General features: G+C 38.0%; 1 protein-coding gene across 2 annotated transcripts in view; it reads right to left on the bottom strand.

The window, feature by feature from the left end:
• The window catches only part of LOC104909324 (mitogen-activated protein kinase kinase kinase 15-like), a 45,388-nt gene that overhangs the window by 12,057 nt on the left and 16,580 nt on the right, over nt 1-16,751 (bottom strand). The window contains exons 3-7 of one of the 2 annotated variants that reach the window (XM_010725605.3): nt 14,746-14,769; nt 9,822-9,893; nt 6,429-6,622; nt 3,894-4,062; nt 375-481 (exon numbers count right to left, since the gene is read on the bottom strand). In XM_010725605.3, the coding sequence (XP_010723907.1) occupies nt 375-481; nt 3,894-4,062; nt 6,429-6,622; nt 9,822-9,893; nt 14,746-14,769 (566 nt within the window). The remainder of the gene's footprint in view (nt 1-374; nt 482-3,893; nt 4,063-6,428; nt 6,623-9,821; nt 9,894-14,745; nt 14,770-16,751) is intronic. The other variant, XM_031557254.1, reaches the window with a different exon arrangement.

Genomic DNA, 16,751 nt, shown 5'->3' with positions numbered 1-16,751 from the left:
AGCTATCTAGAAGAGTTCAACAATATATTTCTGTGCTTCCTAATCTAGAAAAGCTGAATCAGGAAACAGCCTGTATGTGCAGATTGCCTTTCAACCTTTCAAGGAAGCTGCTTCATGAGTACGTACTCATAGACCAAGTAACACTTGTTACATATCACTTACAACTCTACTATGCTGAACTTTGTGAGATGTTCAGAATCAGAGACTCAGAACAGCCTCAGCCTGATCAAAAAACCACTGGTATCAATGAAATCTTTCACCAGTGGCCTTTGGAACAGATCCTTATATCCTTATCGTCTGCACTACAGATTTAAATATAACCCCGTTTGAAAAAACAGGAATATAAAGAAACATCCTCAAACAACAATCCTTACCTGTTCAAAGCAAAAGCATAATGAAACTTAATGTTGTGTTGATCAGCCAAGTCACATGTAGGAAGCATTTCTAGTGTTTCTACCAGCTTCACCATAGCATCATAGTCCTGGTAGGAATAAAACAAAATAAAAAATGAAAAAAAAAAAAGAACAAATACAGAAGCTTGAGATCACCTCTAGCAGAGGAAAGTATAGTAACTAGAATTTATCATGACAGCTAGACAGGTCATGACTGTTAGCATCAGGTGCAATGCTGGACCTTTTCCTCACCAACACGAGAAAACTGATTGTTGACATCAGGATTGGAGGTTGCCTAGGCTGTAGCGACCATGCAATGGTGCAGTTCAAACTCTTGAGTGATATTAGACAGGCAAAGAGTAAACTCAGGAAGCTTAGTTTTAGGAAAGCCTACTTCCAGCTCTTTGGAGAGTTAATAAAACTCCCTGGGAATCTGTCCTCGAGGACAAGAGAGCAGAGCAAAGCTGGCAGATCTTAAAGGAAGATCTTAGGGCACGTGCTCTCCATCCACAGGTGTATGAAGTCAAGAAAGGAAGGCAAGAGACGGATATGGCAGAAGCGGGACCAGCTGGTTAAACTGGAGAGCAAGAAGAAAATGCAGTAGCAGTGGAAGCAGGGACTGTTAAATTGGGAGGAATATAGGGATGCTGCTAGGCTGTGTAAGGGTGAGGTCGAGAAAACCAAGGCCCAACTGGAACTGGGCTTGGCAAGGGGCACAAAGAAGGATAAGAAAGGTTCTCTAGGTACCAGAAACTGAAAGTCAAATAGGGTGTACCCTCCCCACTGAGCAATACATGAAGGTTCATTACAACAAACAAGGAGAAGGCTAAGATACCCAACAATATTTTTGTCTCAGTCTTCACTAGCAACTCCCTTACAGACAGCCCTTGAGTGGATGGTTCGTAAGGTGGGAACTAGGGAAGCACTGCTCCTCCTGATGTAAGCAAAGATCAAGTTCCTGACTCCAAAGGAACCTGAACAGCTGTAAGTCTATGGATCCCAAAGAAATGCATCCCAGAGTCCTGAGGAAATTAGCTGATGCAGTTGCCAAGCCATTGTCAATGATATTTGAAAAAAAGTCATGGCAGTCATATGAAGTCCCTGGTGACTGGAAAAAAGACAACGTCACACTTATTTCTAAGAAAGTTAGAAATGATGATCCAGGAAAGTACCAACCTGTCAGCCTCACCTCTGTGCTTGGGAAGATCATGGAGTTTCATGGAAGCTATGATAAAGCACATGAAAGACAGAGAGGAGAATGGGAGATCTAGCATGGCTTCACCAAGGGAATTTGCTGCTTGAAAAGCCTTACTGCTGTTATGATGGCATAACTGCATTAGTGGACAAGAGCCACTGATATCATCTATCTGGACACCAGTAAGGCCTTTGACATGGTACGCCACAACATCCTTTTCTCCAAATTGGAAGGACACAGATTTGATGGGTGGGCTGTTCAATCCACAAGGAACTGGTTGTGAGATTGTGTCCAGAGAGTGGTGGCCAATGGCTCAATGTCCAGTTAGAGAACAGTGACAAATGGTGTCCCTTAAAGGGCAGTACTGGGACCAGTTCTCTTTAACATCTTCATCAAAGACAATGATAGTGGGATTGAGTGTAATTTCAGTAAGTTTGCAGATGACAACAAGCTGTGTGATGCAGTTGGCACACCTGAGGTACAGGACGCTATTCAGAGAGATCTAGACAGGGTGAAACACTGGGCCCACGAGAACCTCATGAGGTTCCATAAAGCCAAGAGCAGGGTGTTGCACCTGGGCCATGGAAACCTCTGCTATCAGTACAAGGTGGGGGATGAAAGGATGGAGCACATCCTTGCAGAAAAGGACCTGAGGGTACTGGTGGATGGCAAGCTGGATTAGCCAGCAATTTGCCCTCATATCCCAGAAAGCCAACTATATCTTAGGCTGCATCCAAAGAAGTGGGGTCAGCAGGTCAAAAGAAGTAATCCTGCCCCTCTACTCTGCACTGGTGACACTTCACCTGGAGTACTGCATCCAGATGTGGAGTCCTCGGTACAGACCTGAAAACGGCCTTTCAGTATATAAAGGAGGGCTATAAGAAAGAAGGAGACAGACTCTGTAACAGGGTCTGTTGTAATAGGACAAGGGCACATGGTTTCAAACTAAAAGAGGGGTGGTTTAGATTGGATATAAGAAAGAATTTTTTTACAATGAGAGTGGAAAGGCACCAGCACAGATTGCCCAGAGAGGTAGTGGATGTGTGGAGACAGTAAGGTGAGGCTGGATGTGGCTCTGAGCACCATGATGTAGCTGTAGGTGTCTTGCTTACTGCAGGGGAATTAGACTAGATGGCCTTTAAAGGTCACTTCCAACTCAAAAGATTCTGTAATTGTATGACAGTGTCTCAGGTGACTTTTTTTTAGAAGTGGGACTTTGTCTATCCATGTCAATACTTATCTTTTCCTCCATTCAATGCCAATTCCTCCATTCAATCCAGAATACCCTTAGCCATTTACCAGCACTAGGAAGGAGAGGTGTTGAGTCTGGCTGTTTCAAGCCTTATTGAGTGCTTATGATGAATTACACTTCATCAAGTCACTGCAAAATTCTATTCTGCATAGCTTGTTTTGCAGAATTTCAGCTGGTTGTGCATTCATTTTACTTTTTCAGGAGGTTACCGACATACACACTGCTGAAGAGGCCAGTTCACTGAGATCACGGATGGTCTTACACTACTTAATCTGTATGTTCAATATATATTTGAATGTGATTACATTTCTCCAGGAAGACATTTCAAATGAGTGCAAATGCTCACCAGAGGTGACAAAAATGATATGGATAAGAAGCAGCGGGGGAATATAAATCTCAGAATGAAAAGTTGGGTGATGCAGAGTGATACAGTCACCCACTGCTCTCCTGTCTCATTTATACTTGCCAAATAACCAACTTAGCTCCTGAAGGAAAAAAAATATATATCTGTTGAATGGTTGGAAGTACATTTTAAAAGTGATATCAAACACAGAGCCTGGTAGCTCAGAAATACAGTGTGTAAGCTGTGTTTAAACAAAATCAAGAAAAAAAAGTGTGCCTACTTCTTAAAAAGAAATCAGTGTTTCATTCAGTTATAGTTAACAACTTTGGACAGTTCTGGTCAATACACTGGTCAAAACAAATCAATTTTCCAAAGTTTCCAAACACAGTTGACTTTGAGGAGAGAGGAAGAAGGGGCAGGGAAGAAAAAAGCAAACATCCATCTTGCTTGGATGAGCTTTCATTATTTATATATTTTAAGGAGGTTAAAAATGACAGAAAATAAGCAAGAAAGTCTCCTAATCAGTGTCTCTTGTTCACAAGTAAAATAAATAAGAGTCTGCAACCCCCTATAGCTTAGTAGTCAAGTCAAACTGTTAGTGCAAAAATTTAGGGTCAGCTTTGAATCACTCTTTAACAAACAAAGTCTGGAAAACAAGCAATTTCCAAAATCCCATAGTAAAATCACCTTCTTTAGTCTTTAGAAACATACCTGTATATCTCGGTAAGAAAGAAGCAGGTTTATGACAATGTCAGAAGTCAGCACTTCAGTATTATCTATACGAAGCTTAATTCTAGCCAGCTCCTTAGCCAGTTCATCTCCTTGGTACTTCTCTCTAGCCTTCCTAATATCATTTAGCAGCGTTTCTTTATAATAGGCACTGAAGAAGTAGAAGACAGACATGGAAAGAAGACTGTTAGATATTTCTTAAGAAACAGAACCATTTACCTTAGAAAACACCTTCAAGATCACCAAGTCCAATCACCAATGTGACCTACTAAGTCCTGTCACTAAACCATGCCCCTTGGTGCCACATGTCTCTTAAATACAGTGATAGGCACTCCACCATCACACTGAGCAGGGGAGGGCAACTATGAAACATAGCTGTATTTCTAATAAAAAGTATCATTTCCTCAGAGAGAAAACCACATCAAATGTTTCATCTAAACCTAAATTTTTCACCTGTTCATACACCCACCTTGCTCCACCTCAGTCTATTGGGCTATGTATCAATGCCAGGATTTTGAGATGATTTTTTTGCCACAGTAGAACTGGGGCCTTTTTTGGTCCATACTGACCATTATAGATACAGAACTTTGTATCTCTCTCCTTAAGACAGTATTTGGAGTGACATAGAATCATTGATCAAAAGATCATTGTGATGTAAAGAGGAGATATGGGATTTTATAACCAAAAGAGGTGAGAAACTTTCAAACAAAAACCAAAACAAGCCACCAAAAGCTAACCTAGTTGTAGTTTGTTTGATGAACACAATGCATCATGTGTATAAAAAAGAACATAATACTTAACATAAAATCCAACAGTAGGAGTTTCACAACTTATTTCAGTGCACATTGTAACACCAGAGATTTGGAAGATTACAAAACTGTATCCTGTTATTAATATGACAGTTATAAACCACCTGGACAGGCTACCTAGAACTAAGGGTATTTGGAGCAACTTATGAAGCTAACAGCTAGGAAGTTAGCAGGTGCCTGGCAGATACTCAAGTGCCTACAGTGGTGTTCTTTTGTTTACAAATTAGTATTGCAGATACTCAGCTTTGCTAAACACTAAGCCATACACATAGCAAAGAAAATCAAATGCTCTAATTGTCTTCTACAGAACGAACACAACTCTTATAACTGAAAGACAGCAAAGCCATCATTACTGAAAAGCTTTCAAAATACTGTCAAATGGAAGTCAGGCCTAATTTATCATGTAGTACCAATGTCAAGTTTGTACCTTCTTCCAGGCTAATGAAAATTAGCCCCTCCTGTGTTAACCAAACCTAAGACAGATATTGTGGTGATCTTATTTGAAATATTTTTAAAAAGTATCCAAATGACTTAGGAATGGAAGCATCACTTAAGAATGATTTTACACGTAATCTTTTCAAACACTCAAGCTTTTGGCAGAAATGTGAGGTCATCAAGCTACATCTTCCTCCTCACTGAGATCTACCACAACAGCATCTAATTCTGTATCAGTCCAAAAGCTCTTTACAGCCTGAAAACTGAAGAGAGAAAACTGGCTTGATTGCAGTGCTTTAATAAAATATTACCGTTATGCTGACAAGCAGCTGTACTGACATTCCACCCCTCTTCTTGACCCTTTCCTTAAAGTGGACCAGTGTTGCCTATCTGTAGCTTCCTCTCCAGCACTTCTTTGGAGAAGCAGGAGGCAGCTTTTTTTTTTTTCAGACCAGCACTTTCCCAGACACTGCCCAGCAAGGTGCCAAAGAATGGCTAGGCCTGCTGTGGATGGAGGTGAAAGTGGTGAGGGTGTGTATGGGCAGGTATACCTACAGGTCCCAACAGTGGAACAGGCAATGGCGTAAGAGAAAACAAAACAATAACTGCAACCTCATGCTTCAGACACAGGGGAAATGATAACCTAGAAAGTCAGTCTCTCCCAGAAAAAAAAAAAAAAAAAAAGAAGAAGACAAAAGTACAAGAAGGGACCATTCAGAGGGAGACGCTTCCGTCTCCAGCCCAAGTCCTCAAAACTCTAAACAGTCCCCTATACAAGCAGCTGAACAGTATCATGTTTACCAGGTGATATCAGAAGGCTAATATTAAAACAAACAAGCAAACAAGCAAACAAAAAGCAAAAAAAGGAAGAGTTACTTTCTATTGCTGCCATAGATATATATACACATCTCTTTAGTGACACGAAAAGATGATCTGTGGCTTTGAGTTCTATGAAAAGGCTGTGACTTTATCTCCTATTACAACCTCATATACTGTATGTCATACTTAAGCACTCTACTTACTGGTGGACTCACTTTGCTTACGGATATTTTAGAAAGTAACTATAAATCACTTTCTAGCATAACATGGTTAGTTAATTGCAACAGCTCCAGGACAGTGATCTGGAAAGCAGTAAAGATAGTAGCTTCTTTTAACACTACATTAAGTGCAGTGAAAAAAAAAAAATCAGTGCTACTAGGAACTCTGTATCTTTTCCCACAACATTAAAAAGAGAATATCAGAGGTTCTGGAGGTAAATGAGTTACAAAATTACCACGATGTAACATGAACATCCTTGAGAAGGCTGATAAACCTGTCCACCAGAGGCACGCAGAGTGGCCCCAGGATATTGTCCCAGCTGGGCTGCATATACTCAGAAGCTCTTCTCTGGGCATCGCTTTCGCAGCAGAAGTAGTCTGCACAAGGGGTAACAATGTATGGAATGAAGTAATAATTTCCACTGGAAGCCTAAGAGAAAAACAAATGCAGTTTAGAAAACAATTTAAAGTGGAAATACATTTGTGTAAACACAGGAACAATTTACGGTCAGAAAAAAAACAGCTGGGTGTGCGTTGGCACCCAAGGAAGTTTTAGTGCAGTGTTTAACACAGAATTTGCAAGCATTAAAATCAATGAATGTTGTATGGAAGAGTTACAAATATTAGTAAGTAATGAAAGAGTCTGGACCTGTTCAGAAACAGTACAATAAAACTATTTACCCCAGGGATGGGGCAACCACAGCTTCTCTGCGCATCTGTGTCAGGGCTTCACTGCCCTCTGAAGAATTTCTTCCTAACATCTCACCTAAATCTCCCAAGACATTCTCCTCTGTCCTATCATTATCAAACTGGTTAAAAAGTCACTCCCTTTCCTGTTTATAAGCTACTTTCAAGTACTAGAAGGCCACAACGAGGTCTCCCTAGAGCCTCCTCTTCTCCATGCTGAACAAGCCCATCTGTCTCAGCCTTTCTTTGCAAGACAGGTGCTCCAAGCCTCTGATCATCAGAAGAGCCTCTACTGCATGCTGCCATTAAGCATCAAATATAAAATTAAAAAAAATCCACACCTTGAAATATCTAAAACTTTTAACACAAAAAATCCCAAAACAAAAATCCTTAATAGGCTATAGACAGTGTAAATGTGATCAAGGTCCTGAAGTGAAACAGGAAATGCCTTTCAGAAAATACAGTTAAGTTCAGATTCAATTCTTCAGCTCCTGAGCAGGACCCTAAAAACAGATAACTAATGCTAGAAAGACTGATACCCTCTTTCAAGCTACAACAGTTGTCCACTGCTAAAAGAAAAGTAAAAACTCATCCAAACAATGCATTCAGAGTCATTAGATACGAGCCCCAAAGCATGGGACAGTATAACACAACTAATGCAGTCAGCTACCACTGATTATCTATCTGTTGTCACCTTGGGGATACAAAGGTGACAAGGTACAAAAACATAAACTTTCATTTTACTTCAGATCATCTAAGACTGCAGTAAAGCAGCAGTCATTTAAAGTCACTGGGACACTGGGAGAATGCTGAGAGGACTAAAAGAATGGATATGAGGATGGCACATTTTATGTCCATTAAGAAACTACAAGACAAAAATTGTTCACAGAAAATAACAGAGTATTCAGCTACTGAAAATAGAGACAGCAAAAGCCTGTTGCTGATCTGGATTTGGAAGAATTTAGAACTTTAAATGATTTCTAATGGATAAAGATCAAGCAACATTCATTCTTCACAAACCTTGCAGTACTGTACCTCTGTTGTAATAATACCATTATCTGTTGCAATGTTACCTCTACTTTCTATGAAAAAAAAAAAGTTGCAATTTAAGCAACCAGTATGTTAAATTGATTTAGTACAAGGTTTATTCAAATATGCAGTAAGTTATGTGCAGTGCAAAAGCTGCTTGAGTATTATTTCTATTTTTAAGCCCATAACAACAAATTAGGTCTTCCTACAATGGGTACAACAGCAACAATACAAGCTGAAAGCAAGATACAGCTTGTGATGCAAAGAGAAGTGCAGTTATCTCCTGAAATAGCAAAGCAATTTTCAGAAAATATTAGATGGCATGGATGAAGCATTATATTTCTCAAGTTCATCTATTTGACTGAGGCTTTTGCCTCTTTCTGGATAGCAAAATCTGTGCATTTGAAAAGACATTTTCTCCACACCAGAAATATTTTTACATGCAGAAATCAGGAAAACTACATATATTTCAGTGTGTGACCTTGTTTGAAGAGCAACCACCAATGCTGTAGCTCCAAAAATTTTTTTGTCATTTTTGGGAGTTCAGTCAGATGTCAATGGATGTCTTTGGTACTGCATGCAAAGGAAAAGATATTCTGCCTCCTGGCAGAAATATCACTGAGTACAGCACCAAGGAAACAAAACACTGTATGCCCCATAGACACCACCTTCCAATTTGTGGCCATTCCACCTACAAATACATATAATCTAATTGTGATAAGTTTATATCTTTGTGGTTTATATAGGTCACACATTGGGTTGGTTTGTTCCAGAACTATTAGCCATTTTTATCATCTTATTTAGAGAATTTTTTAAGTTTAAGAAATGTAGAAGTATAAAAATAAGAGAAAGACAGACTGGAAAAAAAAAAAAAAAAAAGAAGAAGGAAAAACTCTCAGCAAATAATGTATGCGCTAGCAGTGACACTTTTGTATTCAATCACAACAGTTCCAACCACCAGAAAAAGAGCCCAAAGTAGGAACATTAAAAAATTACAGAAAATAGCTGCAAGCAAGTTTAGAAAGGGACCTGCTTCATAGAGGAAAAGGGTGGAAGGAATTAGGGACAGAGTCATGTCTTTACTGAAGTAGTCAGGCCCACAGAAGACATTTTAAGATCTTGGCATGATGGGCCAAATGTAGTGCTTTTTTCTTAAAATACTCCTCTAACTATTTTGTTAAGGCTGTTAAAAGTGAACGTTCCTTAATAATGGAAACAGTTGTGGGTTGTTGATTTTTAATCATCTTGCTACAGTTATTCTGGCCAAACTGCCACTTTGTGACAGAGATACCAAGCTAGAATTTAAGAGCTATTATTTTGAATGTGGAGTAAAATCTCTGCATCTTCAGAGAGGGAATTTTGCCTTCACAGCTAACAGCTCAGCTATTCCACTCCAGCCATGTAGTCCTTTTTGTCAATCACTCACGGAGCATTAAGAGTGCTCACCCTCACTTACCAAGCAGTTGGAAGAGCAACATGCCAGATGACAGAAAATGACTCAAAGAAGTCACATCCTTTGAGTATTCAGGGAGACTAATGGACTTTTATCTTAAGAATTCATCATAAGAATCCATTTGTAAGAATTTAAGTTTCCACAGTAGTAGATTTCTATGCCACCACATTCCTTTCTATTTTACAATATAGATTGACTCTAAAATATGATCAACTTTTTAGAACATCTCCTGTTCACAAGTTGAACATAAGCAGTGTCTTTATATAAATATTGCGTGAAAGATTATCGTAAAACAAACAATCCACACACAAGATCTAGGCTGCAAGTAACATGTACTCTGAGATTACTGTTGGTGCAAAAGAAAGCATAATTTTTATAGCACCCTTACATAAAAATGCTAGAAACACAGTAAGAAGATGGCATGTTTATTAAGAGAAAACAGATTTAAAATGATACATACTTTGCCTATCAGGCTACCACTGTGGTACTCAGGAGGTACTTCAACCCGAAGAAAAGCTTTGTGGTTGGCAACCTACTCCAAGTTGAAATAAAACAACAAAGAGGAAAACACCACCATAAAACAGCATGAGAATCAAAACAACAGACATGACACATGAGTAGAGAAATGATTGAAGAAAGAAACACTGGAGAAGGAATACAGCTATTTATAGTAAATCCATTTTTACAAAAACAAAAAAAAATAGCAGAACACATTGCGAGCAAGAATGTAGAATGTAAGGTCTCTTTATTTTTCTACACATCTCCTTGTATCACCATTAACTTGCTTTAAAAGTCTGACTTCTTGACAGTGGCAGATTGATTACCTGATTAGTTAACTATAAGCCAATTGCTACAAATGTGCCTCGCTTGAGACACTAACATTTCCAGAATGACTGTCATAAATTAATTTTAAAAGCCTTCGTTTTCATTATGCAAATAATAACTGTGTTATCTGTAATGATCAGAAATATTAAAAATATTTTGTACTATTTCTTCTCAAAAAGGAATAACAATTGACTCTAAGCTACTCTTCTCTCCTTCATTCTGTGCCCTTTTGAAACTCTTACTACTTCTGCTGCCTCCAACATTTTAGTAGTAAATTACTAGACAAACACCATACAATCTTTTATGAACTGCAAAAATAATTCAAAAAATACATAAAGCCATTCTATAATACTACTTCTTCATATTATCAAATTCATACAGGGTAATTATACATTATTCAATCCGTGGGACTGGACTAAAGTGGAGAATGAGTCCAAGTGTCAAAATCTTTTTATTTAGATTTCCTATATGTTCATTGACTTGAAGAACTAGATAGAGTAATTTAAACAGCTATTGAAGCTCTGAAGATACTTGGGGCCAATCACAATAAAAAGTGATTTTTCAACATAAAAATTCCTTTGGCAAGAATAAATTTCAATCTTGTTTCCTTTGGATCAAGGAGAAATTTGCTAACAACTCCTCCATAGCCAAGGCATCACTATCCTCTATAATTTAAGAAAAAAAAACATTGAAATCTCAAAATATTTCTTCAGCTACACAGACCTAAGTAATAATAAACTTTTTGATTTAATAGCTATCCTACTTCCCTTTAAATACCTTCTCTCTCTCCACCACCCTTCAAATTAACAGTTATTCAAACTCCGTCAGGTCTACTATCAACTTATCAACTAATGAAAAATTCTCTTTATATTCTGAACTTCCCTTATAATTTTTCCACAAGGGAAGTTCTGGCTTATATTCTCAGTGTCACATTCAAATAAGCTAAATGGATCAAAGCTTTCAATGCTAGAACTATTGTAAGAAGGTCTGAACATTCTGCTTCCTGACTCCAGCAGTTTTTAAAACGCTTCTTGTGGACTCCCTTCTTCTCTCCATCTTGGACATCTTTACACATATTTCCTTAAAATTCTGTAGAGGGAGACAAAATTTCCCTACCGAGAACAAAAACAAATCAAGGATATCAACAACATTTTGTACCAAAATATAATAACTTTCCCATGGATTTTGTGTAATGCTAAATTGGGGGAAGATTTTCTAAGCAATTTAGGCTTTTGAAAATCCTTGGAATTTTATTTCTTCCTGTAAACGTGTAGTAACATTAAAATCTAAAGAAACTCCAATGCACAAGCCAGTTTTCCAGAGAGAAATGCATTTTCCTGTACTCTACAATCTAGTAGTGCTCTCAGACCTTAACCTGTCCATAACAATATAGGAAACACATTGTTCTGTCCAAATGGACATCTGCTATCTGTTTTATCACTGATAATTTTGACAGAAGAAAGGGAGCTGTGCCTAAACTGTAAGTGAAATTAGCAGAATGTTGTCCTCCAAGGAGCTTTACGGAAGGAAAACTCATGGGGCACTGGCAATACTGACCTTGCATGTCATATAAGTGCAGTTCTGTTTTGGGAACTGAACTCCCATAGCCAATAATTCTTTTACAAATCTAAAATCTAAGTACACAATAAATTATTGATTCAGAACTTCCATTAATTGTTTGTGGGAGTCAAGTATATCTGAATCACATCCATCCCTGAGCATTTTTTATCCTGGAAATCTTTGTTCCTGTACAGTGGAAGGAAGCTATAATCCTAGTTTTCCTACTCCTACGCTCTTTTTTTCAGACATGAAGCTTTTAAATATCTCAAGCACACGCCACCACAGCATGCCACTGTATGATTTTCACTTTTAGATCAGCTGTGCTCAAGTCAACTTTCAAATCAATGCTGTAACTTTTTCTATGCATTGTTTTCAGCTTTATGTTCAGTTTTCTCACTTTTGCCTCCTTCCTGATGCAGAGTTAGCATAATATTTCCCTTGCAAGGAAAATATCAACTTTTTTCATGACTTACCTGCTCAAAAAAAAAAATCACCACTAAGGACACGCAACACATTCATCTTTTCTGCATCTTTAGTGGTTCCACATCCATTCTATGCTGTTATCTTTTGCGCTTTTGCACATGATTTGAGATTTGCAGGATAAATAGCAAAGGTGAGGGCAAGAAAACCTGAGAAAAAGGTCCTAACTGCAGAGCTGCATGCAGAAAGTTTCACTCTCGCTACTGCAAAAATGGTGCGATGTGTCTGGTAGCAATCTCAATTATCTTCTTTCCTTACATGAGCACAGACACAGAGTACTGCTGCAGCAAGAGGACTTCTCTTCAGAAAAACAGAAATGGTATTCTTCTGGCTACCTTTGGGCTGGAGGAAGGCTTAGCAGATGAAGTATCTATCCTTCCTCCAACGTATCTCCACACTCCAGTGAAGAGTGCACTTAAGCTCTTTCTGCTACATCACAGCGGTGACAGAGGCATACCAATAGAAAGATCAGTTCAATCAGGAAATGTGAAAGGAAAATACAGACCCGTAGCAGAGTATATTAAGTGCTGTATGTAAAAGTTAGAAATGAAACTGCAGTGGTTACATGATTATTTACCTCACCAGATGTAGTAAATTCATGTCAATTCTGTAACTACATATGGAGCACAGCAACCCTAATTAGCAAAAAAGCCCTCCAAAAAAAAACTGATACAGAACTTTCATTTGTTTGCAGGAGCCAATCTGAATGGCATTCCCCCTATTTTCCTATCCCAGAAATCCTCATTCCTGGACAGTGGAAAGAAACTACTTTCCCAGTTCTCCTATTCTTATAGGATATATTTTATTAAGTACTAAAGCAGTGGCACAACACTGGATTGCAGCAAACTACATGCCTCTCCAGACACATCATGTGGCTTGCAAGGAGGGGAACTGTCTATTTGAAGCCAATTCCAACTTAGAAAAAGATTGAGTTTGAACTTATTAATTATTTAGCTTGCTAATCAGTTTACTGCTATTTCAGAATAAAAAACTGATTAAAAAAAAAAATACAACATGGGAGCATATTATAATAAATTTACTATTTAAGAGAATACAAATAACTTTGAGTAAGATGAAAGGTCCAGAATCCATACTTGATATTTTAAGTCAATTATTTTTCTTCTGTATTTTACTCACAATGGTCTTTGTAATCTAAGCACTTGAAGGAAGTAGGCTACACAACTCCTCCCCTCCCACCTTTTTAGAGGAGTGATCAGGACACCGGTTTCAAGATCCCTCCCTGCCCTTTTTGCTAACCTGGTGTTTCCAGGTCTGATGCAGGAAACAATACCAAATCCACTTTTTCTTCTCTTCCACATGAAGCTGAAGGAGGTCCTAACTCCCTTGTGGGGAGAGAATCAGCCAAAAGACTGCAGGCTGCTAATCCATGGCACTAGGTTGCCACTTTTGCACCATCTCAGGAGTAACTACTAAATGGCTCTTGTCACAATTCTCCCTCTGGCTCTGGAGGTGAAAGCATACACTTGTGACATCCACCAGTTATAGCTTGAAAATGGAAGTACCATTATTCACAAGGAAACCTCAAGCTGCTCTGAGGGCTCTTTTCACAGAGCTGCAGACTAGGAAATGCAGTTCCAACTGCACAGTGAAACCTGATCAAAGATATCAAAGATCACCACAACAGACAGGAAAAGGACTTGGACTTACTCAACCTGATCTATCTTTAGCCTATATACTTGCTGCAGCCAAGTATAAACTGTAAGTCAAAATAAGCAGCTGTAACTAATAAATTATCTCTTTTAGTTCTCTTCTAAATGATCAGTTTAGCAAAATCAAAAGCCATTTTATTGTTTTAATCCTCCTTAGGATTACTTCAGAAAAGAATAAAAGTATATGGGAAATATATAAAGGTATAAGTTCAAGACTTTTTTGAATTCAACAGCCCTCAGTATAACAGTGTTTAATGAAAATAACCACTAATGGAAAGTGTAAAAAAAATACATAACTGTGCAAGATTTTGTGGTATATTACAGTAAGCCTAAAATAACTACTGAATTGTATCTTTGTTGAGGTTTACTTATTTGGTTTTCCTTGCATTAAAGTTAAAAATGTTTTTAACTGGGGAAGGTTTTGCATTCCTCAGCAAAACCTGTGAAATTGTGAAGAAGAGGATGGGTACGTAGTAGTCAGATCTGCTTGATGTACAGCCTTAATAAGGTATCACACACACATACATATTTATACAAATGAGTGAAAGTGGTAGAGGTAGAAACAGACTTTGAAATTCCAAGTCTACATTTTTATCTATGAGCATACATATATAACATATCTGCTGGAACTTCTCTAGAAATTAAAAAGGAACTCCTAAAGAAAAGTAGTTTTTTTTAATCTATCTTTTCTTTTGAAAGGAAGTCAGTAAGATTCATTATTGTACGTAAGGAAAATGGATTCCCTAGTACCATAAAGAGCATATATACACTTGGTAACTTTGTTGTTAGAGTTACTTCAACTGTAATATTCATTTTGTGTTTTAAAATGAATGTAGATTTAATACTTACTGTATTTTTCTGAGATACCATATCCTGGAAGAAAAAGAGAACAGAGATGGTCATTTTTACTGAGAATCATTACTACATCCAATAAAACTAAATGGTATACACACACTCACACACACACACACACACGTACAAATGTGTTCTTTAACACATAATCTCCTTTTCCTGCCAACACCAAATTCCAAGTAAAGGACAATGTTAAAAAAAAAAATCTCCATAGTTCAGTTTCAGAAAGAATTAATGATTCAGAGAACAGACCTTTTTAAATTAGTGCTCACAAGACAAAGAAGACTTGTACTAGCCAGTAACTGGAGTTTCTCAAGCAGGGCACTTCATAAGCCTACTGGACACTTGTGAATCAAAAGCATTCAAAGCTGGAGATTTTTTCTCTCAGAGAATATCCTTAAGATACCTAGGCTCCTTTCCTACCTGGATGGGCACAGCCCAAAACACTCCTGCACCCTAGTTCTTCAGACTCTGAAATCTAAAGAGAGAGATTGAAACCATGAGGAGGATGACAATTTAACGTAAACCAAACCTCAAAGATCTCCAGCTGGTGGTAAGTAACCTTCTCCTTCTTGTGGTGGCATGCATATCCAGTGAACACTGCTTGGTGAAATAAAGAGATCTCCAGATAAGCTACTTTACAAATGTTAGAGGCAGACTTTTTTCTAAGCAAGGTTACTGAAGTAATTTAACTGCATGTGCTCTGGCAATCTAAGATAATTCTTACTCAGCAACTTCACACATCCGACAGCCTCAAATCCACTTGCACAGAAATGATGGTGCTCATGTATATATCATCAGACTGAGCATTACTAACAGTCTAAGAGATTTAGTTCCACAATGATGAACCTCTTGAAATCCAGCCTTTTTATTATGTGCTTAGAAATAGGTTGTTTTGGAAAGAACACTGAAGAAATTGAAGATACAACTCTTGGGAGAATTTCAAGGATGTGTTCTATGAAGTGAACTAAATAGTCAGGCTGCCTGAACTTCACAGCTACTCCAGCAGGAGTAACAGTAAGAATACTGCCTTCATAACAGCTAGGCTGAACACTCTTATTGAGGATGTAAAGCAACCCAAATCCAAGTAGAGTGATATATTCCTAAAAGCAAAGGGAAAAAAACTGGCTAAATTAGTCAGAAATAACAAACCACCAATAGATAGTCAACTATTCACATCAAGGTATCTATACCTAACAGAATTACTGATTAATGCAAACTCTTTAGGGCAATAAAATAGTTCAGAAAAAAATATATATATATGATTGAAGGCTTAGTCATCTGAAATAAACACCTGAAAGAAAAGCTAAAAGTAAACATGTCCACTTAGCTAAACAAATATCTCTAATAAAATTTTATCTTCTGTTGATAAAAACTTCTCTCTCTAAGGAAAAAAAATGAACTCTTCTGAAAACTATCTAGCACCTAAACCATGAAATACGTCAAGAGATCATGAAATGTTCTTCCCTGAAGGATCCCAAGAATAATCCCTATCTACCTTCTGAAGTATTCCTAAAACGAAAACTATATTTATATATTTGAATGGTATCCAACAGCAAACAGGAGGCTCGATTGCAAAAGAAGTATCAAGAACATCAGAATAGGACAGAACCATATCCCCAGTATCCTGCTAGAACTACGCTGGTGTTCAACCAGATGATCTCTTCAACCTATTTCCAACAACTCAAATCAATTAATCAAGTAATTTTGATCACATAGTAAGGTATGCCAGGGGACTGTTAACCAAAGCGATTATACAAACAGCTGTGAGATAAGAGATACAGCAGGGCTCAGTGTCACTAGCAGAGCTCCCATGAGAAGAAAAATTAAGAGAGAGAACAGTTTTTCCAGCCTTATGTGATCCAATCATACTCTAGTGTTGCGAGGTCCCCAGCCTTGTACTTGAGCTTCATACTCTTCAACGAAAAGACCCAGAACTGACACTGCAAAGATCTGCAAGCTCTGGCAGTGAACTGTCTGAAGACCTGGCCCACAGACAGACG

This window comes from Meleagris gallopavo, chromosome 1 (genome assembly GCF_000146605.3).
Source record: "Meleagris gallopavo isolate NT-WF06-2002-E0010 breed Aviagen turkey brand Nicholas breeding stock chromosome 1, Turkey_5.1, whole genome shotgun sequence".
In the NCBI taxonomy this organism is placed as follows: domain Eukaryota; kingdom Metazoa; phylum Chordata; class Aves; order Galliformes; family Phasianidae; genus Meleagris; species Meleagris gallopavo.
Note: the sequence above shows the minus strand (reverse complement) of the source record. Positions and strands in the feature narration are given on the sequence as shown.